Below are 15,501 nucleotides of genomic sequence, written 5' to 3'. Positions count from 1 at the left end.
TTTTTCATCGACGGTACGTTGTCAATTTGGACTCCCAAGTTTCTAGCAATATGGGTCGGTTTAGGGGGTGTACCAAGATTATTGGGCCACCAGGTGTTATCCCAGAGCAGTTCTTCTCCCTCTGGACTCTACGCAATTTGAAACGTTGGGCCGCTCTATCCATCAGCTGATGGAAACTCGCAATGTCCAATGGGGGCGAATCCCCGGGCTCTACCGGGGGAGAGGAAGGCGTCTGGACTTGGTAGTCGTCCCACTCAGCCATGTGGGTGGCTGCATCATCATCATCATCATCATGAACTTCACCATCTTCCCGTTCGGGAGCGGAGTCTTCATCCTCAACGGGGTACACAGTAGTGTGGATCTTCACTGACGTCTGGACCTGTGGTGAAGGCGTTGGTGGCAAAGGTGGCGGAACAGGGACAGGAGCTGCCGCAGTCGCAGGCACATGAGGCATAGGCGTACCCTGCGGAGAAGGCGGGAAACGCCGGTTGTAGTCATCCAACATATGCTGGGGATTAGAGATGAGCGACAATGGCAATGTCGCAGTAGGAACCTGTATAGAACGTTCTTCTGCCTGAGAGTACTGGTCATCACTATCATCATCACCGTAATCCTGGCACCTAATCATCAAATCTGACGGACTGCGTGCCACTCTGAAATAATCACCCACATCATGATCAGATTCAGAATCCGGCTCAGAGCCCGTGGCAAACATGGGCGAGGGAGGCTGTGGATAAGGAAGAGATAGTTGGTCAACTGGCCGTTGACGACGATGGTGCAAGGGGTCGGCGGTGAAAGAGCCAGACCCAGTGGAAGACAAAGGCACCAAAGGTATTGAGGCAAACGATGAAGGAACCACCGTTGACTGTGCCGACGACGACGCTGGCATAGGCGTTGACGAAGTCGTCATAGAGAAATCCACCGTCGACGGAGCAGCAGTCGACGGAACCATCGTAGATGTTGAGGTCGTCGACGATGATGAAGCCAATGTCGACGGAGTCGATGGAGCCCTCGTCGACAGAAGAGTCGACGAAGAAGACTTTTTGTGAGCTTTCGTCGACGATGACTTTGCGGACGACAAAGCAGATTTCTTTGTCGACGAGGCAATAGGTATCGTCGACGAGACAGTCTTGAAGCTGTGTGATACCTTCGTCAACATCTCCGGATCGTCGACGTAGCTGTCGTCGACGATCCGGAGGCTGATGTCGTCCCGGTCGCAGTCGACGATCCGGAGACGGCTGATCTCGTCGTCGGAACGATCGTCGACGCTCCAATATGTTTCGGAGCAGAAACTTGATGGGAGGCAGCAGAAGACGCCTGAGAGCCAGGTCTCGTGGGCGCAGCGGTAGTAGGAGGTGGTGAAGACACTGCAGGAGCCACAGACATGGAAGGTTTTTTCCTTTTAAAGAAAAGGTGAAGGCATATCCTGCACGCTACTACGCTTGGAGGCTGCATGAGAAGGTCCAGACTGCAAACTTCTGCATCTGACAATGCCGAATCCTTATCCTTAAGACGTTGGAGCCAAATGATGACACAGCCTTCTCTGTCCTTAAGGGTTTTAGTAGAGAAAGTCTTGCAAAACTTACAGCTACCAACTTCATGGACGGGATAAAGGCAATAAATGCACTTCTTGTGGGGGTCCTCAGAGTAAAGACGCAGTTTCCCACAAAAAGAGCAAGGTCTAAATAAAGACTTCTTACTTGACATGTTGAGAAGACTGAAAAACTTGAAGAACTAGAGAAAACTGAGCAGAGCTCAGGGAGACTCCCTTCACACGACGTGCGGTAGAAAATCTGAGGGTCTGAGCTCTGAGGAGAAGGTTCTGGAAGGGTGCTGGCGCCTGATTGGCTGTAGTTTGGACTAACATAATGACAGGAATATGTTACAAGTGTTTTTTCTCTCTTCATGTATTCCTATGTAGGAATTGGTTTTTGAGCCTTTATTATGTATTTACTACTACTATTTCATGTGTTATGTATTTACATACATATGTTATTGCTATTTTATTTACTGTGGGACTCCCATTTCGACGACGGGAATATTCAAGCATGTGAATCTATGAAAGACACCCTAATACTGGAGAATTAGCGTTATTTTTAGTTTTGTTTAAAAAAGTGCAGATGCCCGACAGTGTTTGTTGGAGTTATGGGTGATGAACCAGACCTGCATGGGGATGTACCTGGGGTTGGGTGACCTATTTGTTTGCAATTGGCCTCTTGCCATTTCAGGTAATCATTCCCTTTACTAACGAGGGGAAGTCCTGGTTACCTATGACGGGGGTTAGAGGAGACAACGGTCAAGAGCCCACATTTCTCCTGCACTCTGTCCCATACCTTCATGGTGGACCACAAGACTGGTGAGATATACATCCAGGTGGGCAAAATAGTTTGGTAAGCCAGGGAACCTTCCAAATGTGTATACCTGCGATAGCGCGATCAATGCAGCACCAGTGTTTTTCTAATTCCAACTGGTACCACTATCATACAGCGTAATTGCGCTGCCTCAAAGTAAAGCCACAGGTGTGGGACCCAGAGTCCCTAGTCGTCTTGCCTTAAATAAGTCAGGTGTCGAGCCAAGCGTGCCCTCTTTCCTCCCCATATGAAACCCTCAACAAGCTGTTGAAGTTGAGCCAATATTCTAGGCAGTGGGAATAATGTAAGCATCTGCATTATGTATAGGATGCAGGGTAAAAGACATTTTGATCGCAGCTACTCTGCCCAACCAGGACAACACGTGTTTCTTCCAGGAAAGGAGCTCCCTTTGTACTTTGGCTAGGATCTAGGAGTTGTTCAGCTGAGCGATCTTTTCAACCGTTGGACAGATCCGCAGCCCTAGGTACGTAATGTCACTGGGAGCCCATGTAAATAGGAACTGCATTGCTAACTGCTGCTCTTCTTCCTTGGGCAGGGTCAGGCTAAGAGCCTGTGTCCTCCGAAGATAGATTTTAAAGCCAGAGATGGAGCTAAAAGCTTCTATCTCTGCCAAAAAGAGGGGGGTTGGAACAGGGAATGCAAGTCTTGTGCCCTCGGTCTCCCATCCGAATCCCTGTGACATCGGGGAGCTGCCTGACTCTTTCCGCGAACGGCTCCATATAGAGCGCAAAAAGGAAGGGTGAGAGTGGACACCAATGTCTGGTGCGCCTCCCAATCCGGAAAGGACAAGAGGCAACTCGGTTCACCCAGATTCGTGCCTCTGGTCGATTGTATATGCAGTAAACCCATCGCATGTATTGCTCCCCAATGCAGAGTCTGTGTAAGAGCCGTCGGAGGTAGGACCAGTGGACCCGGTCACACTCCTTCTCTGCGTCCACCGACAGGAGCACTGCAGGGATCTGTGTGCGTGCTGCATTTTGTCCAGAAGATGGCACAATCGCCTGGTCCCGTCACTGCAATTATGTTCCGGGATCAATCCCGACTGGTCCAGATCCACCAGCCCTTGCATATGGCAGGCGAGTCGCGTCGCTAAGATACTGGTAAAAATCTTCACATTCACATTCAGAAGGGAAATAGGGCGATACGATGTGCAGTCTAGGGGATTCTCTCTCGGTTTGGGTATCACAACCACTTCGGCCATTGGCATTGATGGGCCCATACTCCCAGTCGCGCTAAAGGTATTAAACAATCGGGCCAGGAGGGGGACAAGGTCCAAAGGGAAAACTATGTATAAGTCAGCCGAAAAGCCGTCCTCACCCGGGGCATTCCTGGGGGAAGAGTCCCTGCAAAGCCCGCAGGACCTCCTCCGGTCTGAAGACAGTTCTAACTTGGCCGACTCCGTGGACAGGAGGGAGGGGGACACCAGTGCGCCACGAGCGTGCTCGGCCGCCAAGGAATGTAAGTGTTGCGCCACGTAGAGAGCAGTATATAAGGCCTCGAATTCGGCTGCAATGTCCTTATCCGACTGAAGGAGCTCTCCACTGCCATTCCTAATCACCGCTGTACGATGTACAGTTGTCTGAGCCCAAAGTAGGTGGACTAAGAGCTTCCCGGCCTTATTCCCCCCTCATAAAAACTCTGCCTGAGGTGCAGAAGGGCATATTCGGCTGGGTCGAGGGCCCTCAACTGTTTCCCTGTCATGTTAAGTAGCTGACACGTTTAGACCGCTCCGGTCCTGCGATGGACCTCCTCCAACTCCTTCATTTGGCCCTCCAAGTACTCCTTCTTAGCTCTCCGTTCCTTGTTCAGTCCCGCTGCGATGGCTAGGAACAGCCCCCTTAAAACCGCCGTCAGCGCATCTCACACCGTGGTGATAGCGACCAAGCCATCATCATTAGTTGCAAAATACGTTTTATAGCACTACGTATTTCAGTGACTGAGTCGTATGTGAGAAGCATATGGTTCAACCTCCATGTCCACTGGCTGGGGGTACCCAGGGCAGGAGCAGCGCAAGTGAAATTAGTGAGTGGTCAGAAAGTTGCTGTCCAGATCGAGACATCCTCTGTAGCCATCTTAAATCTAGGGAGGGAGGGGGTGGGGTCTATAACAGATCTATACGTGCATAGGTTTGGTGAGCAGCGGAAAAAAGGTGTATTCCCGAGCCAATGGGTAGCGGTGTCTCCAGGCGTCCGTAAGTCCAACCTCCTTCAGCCTTTATAGCATAGATTCCGAAAGGGACCCAGAGTGTCCCACGGGAAAAGCCGATCGGTTTAACTGAGCGCCTGGGGCTAAGTTAAAGCCCGCCTCCACCACTAAGTCCTCGTCCGGAGACTCAAGGATAGTGTTCAGCGAGTCTAGGAAGAAGGTTTCCTGCTGATCATTAGGGATGTGGACTGATGCTATTGTGTACGTGTAATTCCCAACTGCTACCCTCTATGTCAGCAAACTGCCCGGTGTTTCTGTGTGTACTCCAAGTGGAACTGCGTTGCCAGAAGGTTGGCCACCCCGCCCTCTTCCTGGACCCCGATGAGAAATACTGTCTGTCAAACCATTACGAACTGGGGCATTTCCAATCAGCGCGTACGAGAGGAGTCTCTTGTAAAAGGCCTAGATCACATTTAGCATCTCTTAGCATAGCAATAAGTGCCCGCCACTGAATGGGTGAGTTAAGACCCCGGACATTGACGCCAAAGACAGTATCCTCAAGACCCGTCACTGGGGAGTGTTTGTGCATAGGCCATTACAGAACCTAGGTGCTGAGTAGAAGGCCAAACTATGTGCTTCTCCCACCCCAGTCTCCTGTAAAATCCGGCAGAGAGACCAAACACCCCCGTTCAATCCTGTCCCCTTCCCTTCCCCCACATGCTGCCTACCAAGTGGGTTGTAGTAAGCTCTACGTATGTGGTGGATTTGTAGATTTAACGGCATGCCTTGGGGAGCTATGTCACACATTAGGAGGGGTCTGGCTAGTGGCCTAGGGTGCTGAGGTATAACCCTCCCTGCGCTCCCATCCATCGAAGACATGTTTAGTTGTTTCCCAGGTCCCCTCATAATATGCATGAACCCTCATGTCTAGGTAAATCTCTGCCTAAACATGTGAACACCTCTGCCCTCCGACCGTTGCTGGAACTGTGACTTAAAACAAGGGGGCCTGGCACAGCTCATCTAGCGCATGGGCATCCTCTCCATCCCCAGATTGTTTTTTTCCGCCATTGGGTTCGGATGTAATTTCTCGACTCCAGTAACTCTGAATACCAGCTCACTGCCAACTGCTGCTTGTCACCGGAAGGGTGCAGGAGCGTCAAGGACAACACCCAGTCTCCAGGGGTCCACTACTCACCACCTCGCCGGCACAAGCTACTTTATGGGCCCAGGGAGTGTGCCTTCAGATTTAGAAGCAGGCCTCCATGTGTTAGTCAAAATGGCTAGTCAACTGTATCATTATTGAGTTTCAGAGGGGCTTCCCAGGGCCAATCATATCCCCCAGCCCTCTCCCATCTCCACCTGGCAGACAACAGGGGGAACTAGTGCAGATGGGGTAACACGCGGGCAGTGTAGGCTCCGAGATTGGCAGAAAGTCTATTCAATGACCAGATCTCAGCACAGTTTCCTGGCTGAAGTTTGCAGTGCCCCGCCCGCAGTCTGCTCAACCTACCTGCTATTGGAGGTCTGTGTGTGGACCATGACAGCCTGTGTCTGTGGCAATGACCGCCAACACGGGCCTCCGGATCGTCTTCTGGGCCTAGCACAGGCCTCTGCACCGGCAATCCGCGAAAGTGCCAGTCCCTCCACAGGTATCCCACACAGCACAAGTTGCTCTTTTCTTGCGTCGCGCCGGGCCCTCTGCCCTCCAATCCAGCTTTTTCTGCCTATGGTGAAATTCTTCACCCGCCCATCCAAACATGGGCAGTGCTTAAGGCCGTGCGCCAGCAACCCGGCTCCGACACCGGGCCTCCTCCACAGTCAACGATCCGGGGTCCGATCAGGCCTCCATACCGCAGGTCACAACGCCTTCCACCCCTGGGCCAATAGCACTGATCTGTGGTGCCTCCTGCATGGAAGCTTGGAATTCTTTTTAAAGCCCTTCAAAGTAAGAGCCCAAAGCCACTGCAGACCTAACGGAGGAAATATGCCCCAGGAAGGCCGCTACGTTCACCCACAGCAAAACTTGCCCAAGAACACAGATTCTGCAGGGTGCATCAAGGGGGATGAGCCTAATCAATGAAAAGCTGTCAGGTCTGGAATAAGCTCCAACCCCACTTAAGATCTCAGGCTGACCTGCTAAAGTTTAGAAAAGTCTTTAAGAACTGTATTTTCCCATAATAATACTGATCTGGTGATAGCTATCCCACCCCCCACTCTGCCCCCTACCAAGACTTTAGCGACCCTATCGCCATGATATATATCTGGTCACAGTGCGCTCTACAAACACCATACATACAAACAGCTTAGAGTTGCTGCTCCCCGGCCAGCTCGACATAGCAGCCCCCCAGGAAGAGGTACATGTGCTCCTGAAGGTCAGATCTCCCCCCCCCCCCCAACCAAATAAGAGGATACCACGACCAACTGGAGCGGCACTGGACCAAAACCTGGGGTACCGGACCTCTTGCAGCAGTCAGGGTCTGTTTAAGTCTAGGCGGGCCTCTAACAGCACCAAGACTAAGCAGCCATTGAGGGACATCAGCACCGCAGAGACCCAATTCCAGAGTGACCTAGAAGTCCTGATTTTTGCACTATTAAGCGCAAGGACCACAGTCATCCACAGCCCAGCCAACCTATCCACTCTGCACCCGAGCGCTCCAGCCCCAGTACTGACAAACCAGCTGTGCCCCTTGTCCCCAAGAACCTAGCGACCTGCCCCCCCCCCCACACACACACACACACACACACACATTGGGAGCTCCTGGACTTGTCTCAAAGTCCCCCACTGAAGCTGGTTTCTAGGTAGACACCCCCTTTCTTTCTACCACTGTACCACGCAAAGCTACCAACTCGTGGTACTTTATACCTTGGCTACCTATGACTCCAAGTCCAGCAGGAGACTCCCAGAAACGGACTGTAAATACATGTATGCAATAGATGGCTTTTCTGCCGTAGGAAGGCATTGCTGAGAAAAGACGCATTTATTTGAACTATTTACTTACCTGTGAAGTTCAATATTTAAAATAGTACTTATTTGAAAATGAACTTCTTGGTATTGAAATGTATATAAAACACTACTTATTTTCCTAAAATTGGTCTCTGATTTATTCTGGTGTGTGTATCATTTCTTGCCTCTTTGTGAGTACAACAAATGCTTAGCACTACTACCCTCTTATAAAGCTAAACTGCACACCCACACTACCACAAAAGAGAGCATTTAGTGTTATCAATTTTGCCTCTGTAAACCAATAAGGGGTGCCTGGACTCTTCACGGTTTACCTCGTCTTCATCCACTAAATAAAGCACCAGCTTCCTACACTATTCAATTATAATTATATGCAATGATTACATTTGTTTTAATTAAAATAGGTTATTTATTGCACGCATATGGCTGCCATACTTTTGTTGGAGCTCCACCCCCGCCATTTTTTTACTTTTATGGCATATGCTTGCAATAAAATGAGACCTACTGGCTTTGCCACGGGTTGTTCTAGTTTCCCCCTTTTTTTAAAACTAAGTAGAGATAAACTAATTATATAATACTTTCACTAGTGAAATCATGTATTGCCCAACTGCTTTATAGATGAACACCTACACTGTGTAGGTACTATAAAATATTTACCTCTATTTTTTCAAACAAAACGTTAAAAATCACTCAATTCGGTGAGCGGTTTTGTGCCACAATGCATGCATTTTCATCCTAATCTGTAAAAAGTCCTGCACAGGGACGAAACGTTTCTTAAATGCAAACCCTGTTGACTTGCATGGGAAGTCAATTTTTGAATTAAAAAAAAACAATTATGCTCAAAATTCAGTTTTTTGTGTTAATCTGAGAGCAAACAAGAGGACTTTCGAAAATCTTTGTTAATAAATCTAATGTATCGATTTTGTGCATGCAACAGTGAGCATTGTCGGTACAGGGGTACATAAGTAGCTCAGATAATGCAAAACATTTGTATATGTTAAGCAAAAGAGAACCCGTAGAAAAACAAAAAGCCATAAACATTACTGACTCAATCCGCAAGTTCTGTTGCTTCAACTAATAGTATTGGAACAAGCATGGCTAGGCGAAATGGAGAAACTACTGCAAATAAAACAGTTAATGTGTAATTGCAAAGAGTGATTCAATTATAAAACGCTGACCTTCAATGTTTTGTTGTGACGTTGGAGCTCTCGGCACAGGGATTCCAGTTTGCTTCGGGCAAGAATAGCTTTGCTGTTCTCACTCTGCAAGTGCACCTTTTCTTTCATAATCTGGGCTTGTTTCTTCTGCAGTATCTTCATCTGCTTCTGCACGTTTCTGCTTTCCTCCAGCTGAAATTTGAAGAAGAAAGTCACAATCTCTTCCCAATTAAGCAAAGCAAGTTATATCCTCAGCAGTCACGTAAAGTGGCACCACATACTACCAGTGAATAACAGGATATTTTTATTTACTTGAATACACAAGACAATCATCAAATATAGATTACGTCATTGGTAATCGGTTTTACAAAGGTCATGCAGGTGCACTACTGATTATGGCCAAAGTAGATGATCACGGTACACAGTTTAATTCCTCTCCTGGGAACATACCCTAGTGACTTTAATAGCCTACACAATTATGATTATTCCCCAACTGTACTCTGAATGGAGGTTAAGCAATTTGACTAAACATATTAGATAACTCAGGAGCAGGGGTGAGGCTTAAGGGGTTGCGTGACCCAGACAAGACCCATATTCTGTAAGAGGTAGGAATACCGGTCAGGTGGCAACACCCCCAATGTCCACCGGGTAATTGTAGTTTTGGAAAAACAGGCAGTGACGAAGGAAAGTTTGTGGTGTTCCAGGAATAAATGTCCCAGGTAATCCTAGTATTTTTGACTGATTTTATTTAGAAACATCAGGGTGCGAGCCTGATTTGACAGACAGACAACACCTTTTTCACCCCAACTGAATTAAGATTTAGAAGGATTCATAGTAAAAGTGTAAAAAATGTAGATTATTTTCTATAAATGAATCAATGAATGAAATGTGGTGCACTGACAACCCTTTATCAACATATTTGTGGTGTTGTACCTACCTGCCACCAATTTATTTTTAAGGCTCGACAAGAGGTTCACAGCGGGGAAGTGTGGTTAGCTTTGGTGAGGAAAATGTTTTTTGAAGTTCCGGAAGGGCAGGTTCAGAAGAGGAACACAGACCAATGGAGGTTGCCTTACAGGGGTGGGTTTGTTCCTGAAGGGTATAAGGAAATATATTTCCACAAAGATCCTCTTAACGAGGATAAAAAGATTCTAAAGCTTGAATTAGAGGGGTTATATTATTATGCAGATTGCCAAAACGGATGTGAGATCTAAACTGCAAATTTTTCCTCATGGAAAACCAATGAAGGAAGTTAAGAGATGGTCTAATAACTGCTTAGAAGGATTAGTTGTGGAAGGGGTGAGTCTGTATTTTGGAAGTTCTAGAGTTCATTAATGCACATTACAGGCAGACCAGAATACGATTAATATGGATTAAAACAGAATGAATAGAGCAGATTATGGAGATTTTGAGAGAGGGGATGCTGACTGGGTAGGATTTTCTCTAGTGCTTTGAGTTCAGCAATAGACCACGAGCCAACCTTGATGATCTGCGAGATGCGCAGAAGGATATGATGAAATTAAACTACTACGTTTTTGACAGTCTAGGCAGAAGTTCAGTTCTCACCCAGACACTGACAGGCATAGAATAGTATTAAGAGAAAAAATATTACTACGCAGCAGAATTTAGGTTTTACATTCATTAATGCAAATCCACGTGTTTTCACTGAGGATTTGAAAAAGATAAGGCAGTATGTGACAGAGAGAAGACTAAAAGCAAATGAGTGCCAGCATTCCCTTGGAAACAAACCTTTTAACTGATGATGTGGTGTCCAACGGTTGTAAAATTGGAGAGGACCAGGAAGAACCACAAATATGTGAAGATGTGAGGATGTAATGGAGGATAAAAGTAAGAGTTTGGAGATAAACTCAAAAAGGATTGCAACCACAATAGGATAGTGTATTTTAGATCTGTGAAGTTGACATGCCTACTAAAAGTAATGGGTTTGATAGAGTACACCGGCTGAACCGAGTGCGCATGTTTGCTAACCTTCCAAATTTTATTCAAGTATGCCATCCCAAAAAAATAATGTTTATCCATAATATTCAGATTGTCCACATCTGAATGTTTATACAAATGCATCTCTGCAAGAATTCAACACAGGGTTACTGGATAATAAAGTCTTGAAAGGAACAGGATGTGAAAGCTAGTGAGGGATCAAGGCTTCAACGCGAATGCCGATGTTGCGCTCCACAAAATGCATGTGATGAAAAAGCTGTAGGTGATTAATAAGGACCTACACTCAAATGTACTTCCTTGGCAGGCCAACTAAGTCTACATGACCCAGGATAGGAGGATTTGATATAGCAGCTAAAGGCAGTACACTCAAACTATAAACAAAGGGTTTTTAAACCAGCTTGTTATTTTTGAAAGGTTACCCAAAATATTCTGTAGGTGCCAGAGTAACATTTTGTCATCCTCTTGCTTGTAGCACATTCAACCACAAGCTATTGGCTCTCTGGAGATTTCTCGAGATTTCTAGTTTTACTTGCCTTGCATTTCCGTTTTAGACGGTTTGATAAGTGGCATGGCACATTTGTAAGGAAGATTTAAAACACCACCTTGGAAACGCATACCATTAACAGTAAACCATAAACCTATCTCTAAATCGCTAGATTGTTATTCAATGGCCTAACAACCAGTTTGCTATATTTTGAGACGTGAGACTGTGTGGGGTAGTATGCTGCTCACGACAGCCCAGCCAGTGGAGCACAGGACAGAAGAAGCTTCCCAGAAGACCTCCTCCAAGAAGTCAGAACACGTGCCATTTGGAGCGGCATGTAGTGCTTCTTCACAGTCACTCAAGAGAGCAGAAGCCCTTCAATTAAAGAGGTTAAGTATGGTAGGACAGAAGAGTATTTGTTAGTGATGATGCTGAATGCTAGGACTTGTTTATTGGTGGTGGTTCAACACTGAAAATAATTGACACAAGAGTGTCCGTATTTTGTGTACATGCCTATTTATTTGTGTTGGAACAGAGTTGAGAGCTCTGTTCAGCTGGCTGGTATTATAACGATGGCAGTGAAAAACGACTACCTGCCACCTGGGAGGCAGTGGGCAAACACCCAAGAACATTTCTTTAAGCGCCCTGAGGTTCAAACTACTGACAAAGATTTAATGTGCTGAGGGCACCTGGTGGTATATGTATTCTTTCTAAGTAAACATGCTCTATAAACGAAGAGGAGCTGCTGAGGCATGTGTGCCAGGGAGAGGCATCTATGGGGCACTAGCACCCAAGTCGCCGTTGGGTGCACTGCCCGTTTACATTAGGTGCAGTGAATTAAAAACAAGGTTTCTTTTCAAATCCTATTATAACTAAGCCACAGAAATGAAGGCTTTAAAAGGTCTGGACATGTATATTGTATAGACTAGTCACTAGACCATGTTACGAGTTGTGACTTCTGCTTACATAACAGCCCACCTTATGAAAATGTTAGGCAAGATTGTCCCTAATGAAAGGAAACATTCAAATATAAAACAAATCTATGGTGTAGCCAATGCTAATAAAAATATCAAAGTACATTTAATTCAACATGTGCTCCTAGAAGTGATCTTGTGATTCTCATGTAGAACGAAGGTAAAGACGAAAATATCTGGGGGTCGTTTCTCCACCTTAGACCCTTGGGGGGGGACACCTGTTGGACAGGCCACATGACGGGCCGCTCTCCCCCGGCTCGACCAAGCCCGAGCCAGTCATACAAGCACCACACACCACCATTGCACGTCCTACGTCCCCTCAGGGACACCTGCCCTCGAGCATGATAACCTCGTGGGTCCGATCCACGGCCGACCCACGCGCCCAGCCCGGGCCGCCATCTTGGACACTTCGCCACGAGGCCGCCTGGCCCCCGATCGACCTCAACCCTGGGCCTAGCCCGGCCTCAGACATTCCGGCACCACCCTCCACCCAGGAGGCGAGCGAGCTACTTGGCCAGTCAATGGGAGAAAGAGGTGTCGATGGTTCTCCCCCGGCCAGTGCCGCTCGCCCATCGCCTCCCCGGGCGCTGGCTCCACCCCCCTGCTGGGTGTCTGGACTCCCTCATCCCGGACCTCCCGACCTCCAAGTGCGAGGGTCCGGACATCAAAGCACGCCAGCCCTATAACTGGGGCAGCTCCAGAACAGGAAGGCAGTTGTATCTTGGAGTCGAGAGACGAAAGAAGAACTCATCCTGGACGGACTACTGGCGCTGCCGTAGCTCTGTCCTGTGCACCATCATCCTGCCTGTTGGCGCTGCCACAGCCGTCGTAACCTTCATCCTTCACCGTCGTCCGGATCTGCTGGCGAGGCCGCGGACCGTTGTAACTGTCATCTGCATCGGGACCTGCTTGGCTTCTCCACGGCCCGTCGACCATCCTTCATCCATATCGGGACCTGCTTGGCTTCTCCACGGCCCGCCGACCACCCTTCATCCATCTCGGGACCTGCTTGGCTCCTCCACGGCCCGATCAGCAACCACGCCGAGCTCGAGGATTGAGAGCTATTGAACTCATTGGTAACTAAGACTGTCCCGCTACCCTTTTCCTCAACCAGAGATCAGAACCGAGGGGACCCCTGAGTCCAGACCTCCTTGTATTATATCACCGTAACCTAAGAAGTGCATATAAAGTCTCGTTAACCTTCAATCTTGTGTGGTGTCCGTCTGTGGGGGGGAAGTTACTTATCTGTACAGTCGTTGGAGACGGCTCTCCCTGGAGACCTCTCCCCGTAATCTCGGCCGACCCTCCCGGTCCGTCTAACATTGGTGGCCAGCGGCGCGATCCGAATCACCGCATAACGTACAGAGAGTAGCTCACCCCACAACGAACAACAATGTCGACTAAAGAGAGCGGATCAACTGAGAAGTTCCAAATGGAAAAGCTAGAGGAATACAGCCATCGTGAACTAAAGCAGTTCTGCATCGAACTAGGTATCGCTACCACCGGACTAAGTACCAAGGACGATTTTAAGCATGCCCTAGAATCTTGGGCAGAGACCGGGGATGTCGAAGCCCCGGAGCAAAGCACCGCGAAAAAGACCAACACGGCCCCTGAAGAGCAAAGAACGGGTCTCTCGCAAGACGAGATCCAAGAAAGAGAAAAAGCCCGACTACACGAACTTGAAATGGCCCGACTCAAGATGGACATAGAACTCAAATTGGCCGAGCAAAAAATAAACTTAGAGCACCTTCGCCTCCGAGAAGAAAGAGAGGAGAAACAGAGGCAAAGGGAGCTCGAGGAAAAAAGACTAACGTACGAGCACGAGCGGAACCTAGCCGAGATCAACCTGCGCAAACAGAATAAAGAATTAGGGGTGCCCGACAGACCGTCCACCCCCGGGACCACGGACAAAAAAGTGCACATCCCCAAGGATGTGGTCCGAGAATATTTTCGAGAAGACGACATCCAGCAATGGTTTAAGGCATATGAAATCGCGATGACTGCGCACCGGATCGATAGAGCCGACTGGGGAGCCGGCCTATGGGGCAAATTCCTCAATGAGGGCCGCGATACTCTGTTACAGCTCCCAGACCACCAGATGACCTCCTACGACCATATGAAAGCGGCCCTCCTCACTCGCTATGGCCTCACGCCCGAGATGTACCGTCAGAGGTTCCGAGACTGCACACGCATTCCAGGTACAACTTGGGTGGACTATGTAACGTACTTCAGCCGAGCCTTCGAAGGCTGGATCAGAGGGAACAACGTCACGACCTACGAGCAGTTGTTCAATCTGATGGTATGGGAGCATCTGTCCAACAACTGCTTCATTGAACTACGCCAACACCTCCTCGACAGCAAGTTAACCGATCCCCGGCAGCTCGCAGCCGAAGCTGACCGGTGGGAGATCACCCGAGTGGGCCGGAATGGGTCCTACGAGCAGAACAGGAACAACAATGGTCACCACCGATCCAGAGGAGGAGGAGGGGGCCAAGGACGAGGAAGAGACAACACTCCGGCCGCCCCCACTACCAGCACCACCCCCCCGGCCAACCGGGGCAGCACCCCGGCGCGACCGGGATACAGAGCCAATGTTACATGTCACCGATGCCAACGAGTAGGCCACTATGCAAATGACCCAAGCTGCCCGCAGTATCCGAGCCCAAGACCCCGCCAGGTGGCCGCCGCGGCACTAGGGGAAGAACAGATCTCCGAGGAACCAGAAACAGACGAGCAAGAGTATCAAGGGTGGGAGCCAGCCGCCATGACTCTCGCGTGCTTAGGGGGAAGAGACATGGTCCCGCGGGTCCCCCTACCCGCTAACACCCAGAAGTACAGCCAATGGGTGAGCATCAATGGACAACGGGCCGAAGCCCTTCGAGACACCGGGGCCAGTGTGACAGCCGTCCGCTGTCATCTGGTGACCCCAGAACAATATCTACCGAACATTCTCTGCCCTGTACGATCAGCCGACAACTCGGAGAGTCTGTGTCGGATGGCCTGCGTCCCCTTTGAGTGGGGAGGGGTCTCCGGCATGTTGAAAGTAACGGTCCGAGACGACGCCCCCGTGGACTGCCTCCTCGGAAATGACCTGGAAAGCTCCCCGTGGGCAGCCGTGGAGCGAAAAGAACACTTGGGGATGTTGGGCGTCCCAGACTGGGCGTGCGTCACCACCCGGTCTATGGCCGCCCGTGCCAACCATCACCCGGAAGAACCAGAATGGCCGGCGCCTCCGCCTCCGGTCGCCCCCGCCGAGACCCCCGACCAGGGCATCCCCCTCGAACCTGCTCAACCTTCCGACCTTGCTAATCTCGACCAGTGGGCTCAAGAAGGGGGGCCCACACAAGAACAATTTCGTCAGGAGCAGAAGACCTGTCCCTCCCTTGAGGGACTCCGACAACAAGCGCTCGCCCAAAGCGCAGGGGATACCTCCGGAACTCATTGGGTC

General features: G+C 49.2%; 1 protein-coding gene across 1 annotated transcript in view; it reads right to left on the bottom strand.

Moving 5' to 3' along the window:
• Nucleotides 1-15,501, bottom strand: part of TXLNG (taxilin gamma) — a 290,841-nt gene that overhangs the window by 149,731 nt on the left and 125,609 nt on the right. Inside the window, exon 4 of the mRNA XM_086934258.1 lies at nt 8,658-8,828. Within this exon, the coding sequence (XP_086790384.1) occupies nt 8,658-8,828 (171 nt within the window). The remainder of the gene's footprint in view (nt 1-8,657; nt 8,829-15,501) is intronic.

Source organism: Lissotriton vulgaris, chromosome 8, assembly GCF_964263255.1.
Source record: "Lissotriton vulgaris chromosome 8, aLisVul1.2, whole genome shotgun sequence".
NCBI lineage: Eukaryota > Metazoa > Chordata > Amphibia > Caudata > Salamandridae > Lissotriton > Lissotriton vulgaris.
Note: the sequence above shows the minus strand (reverse complement) of the source record. Positions and strands in the feature narration are given on the sequence as shown.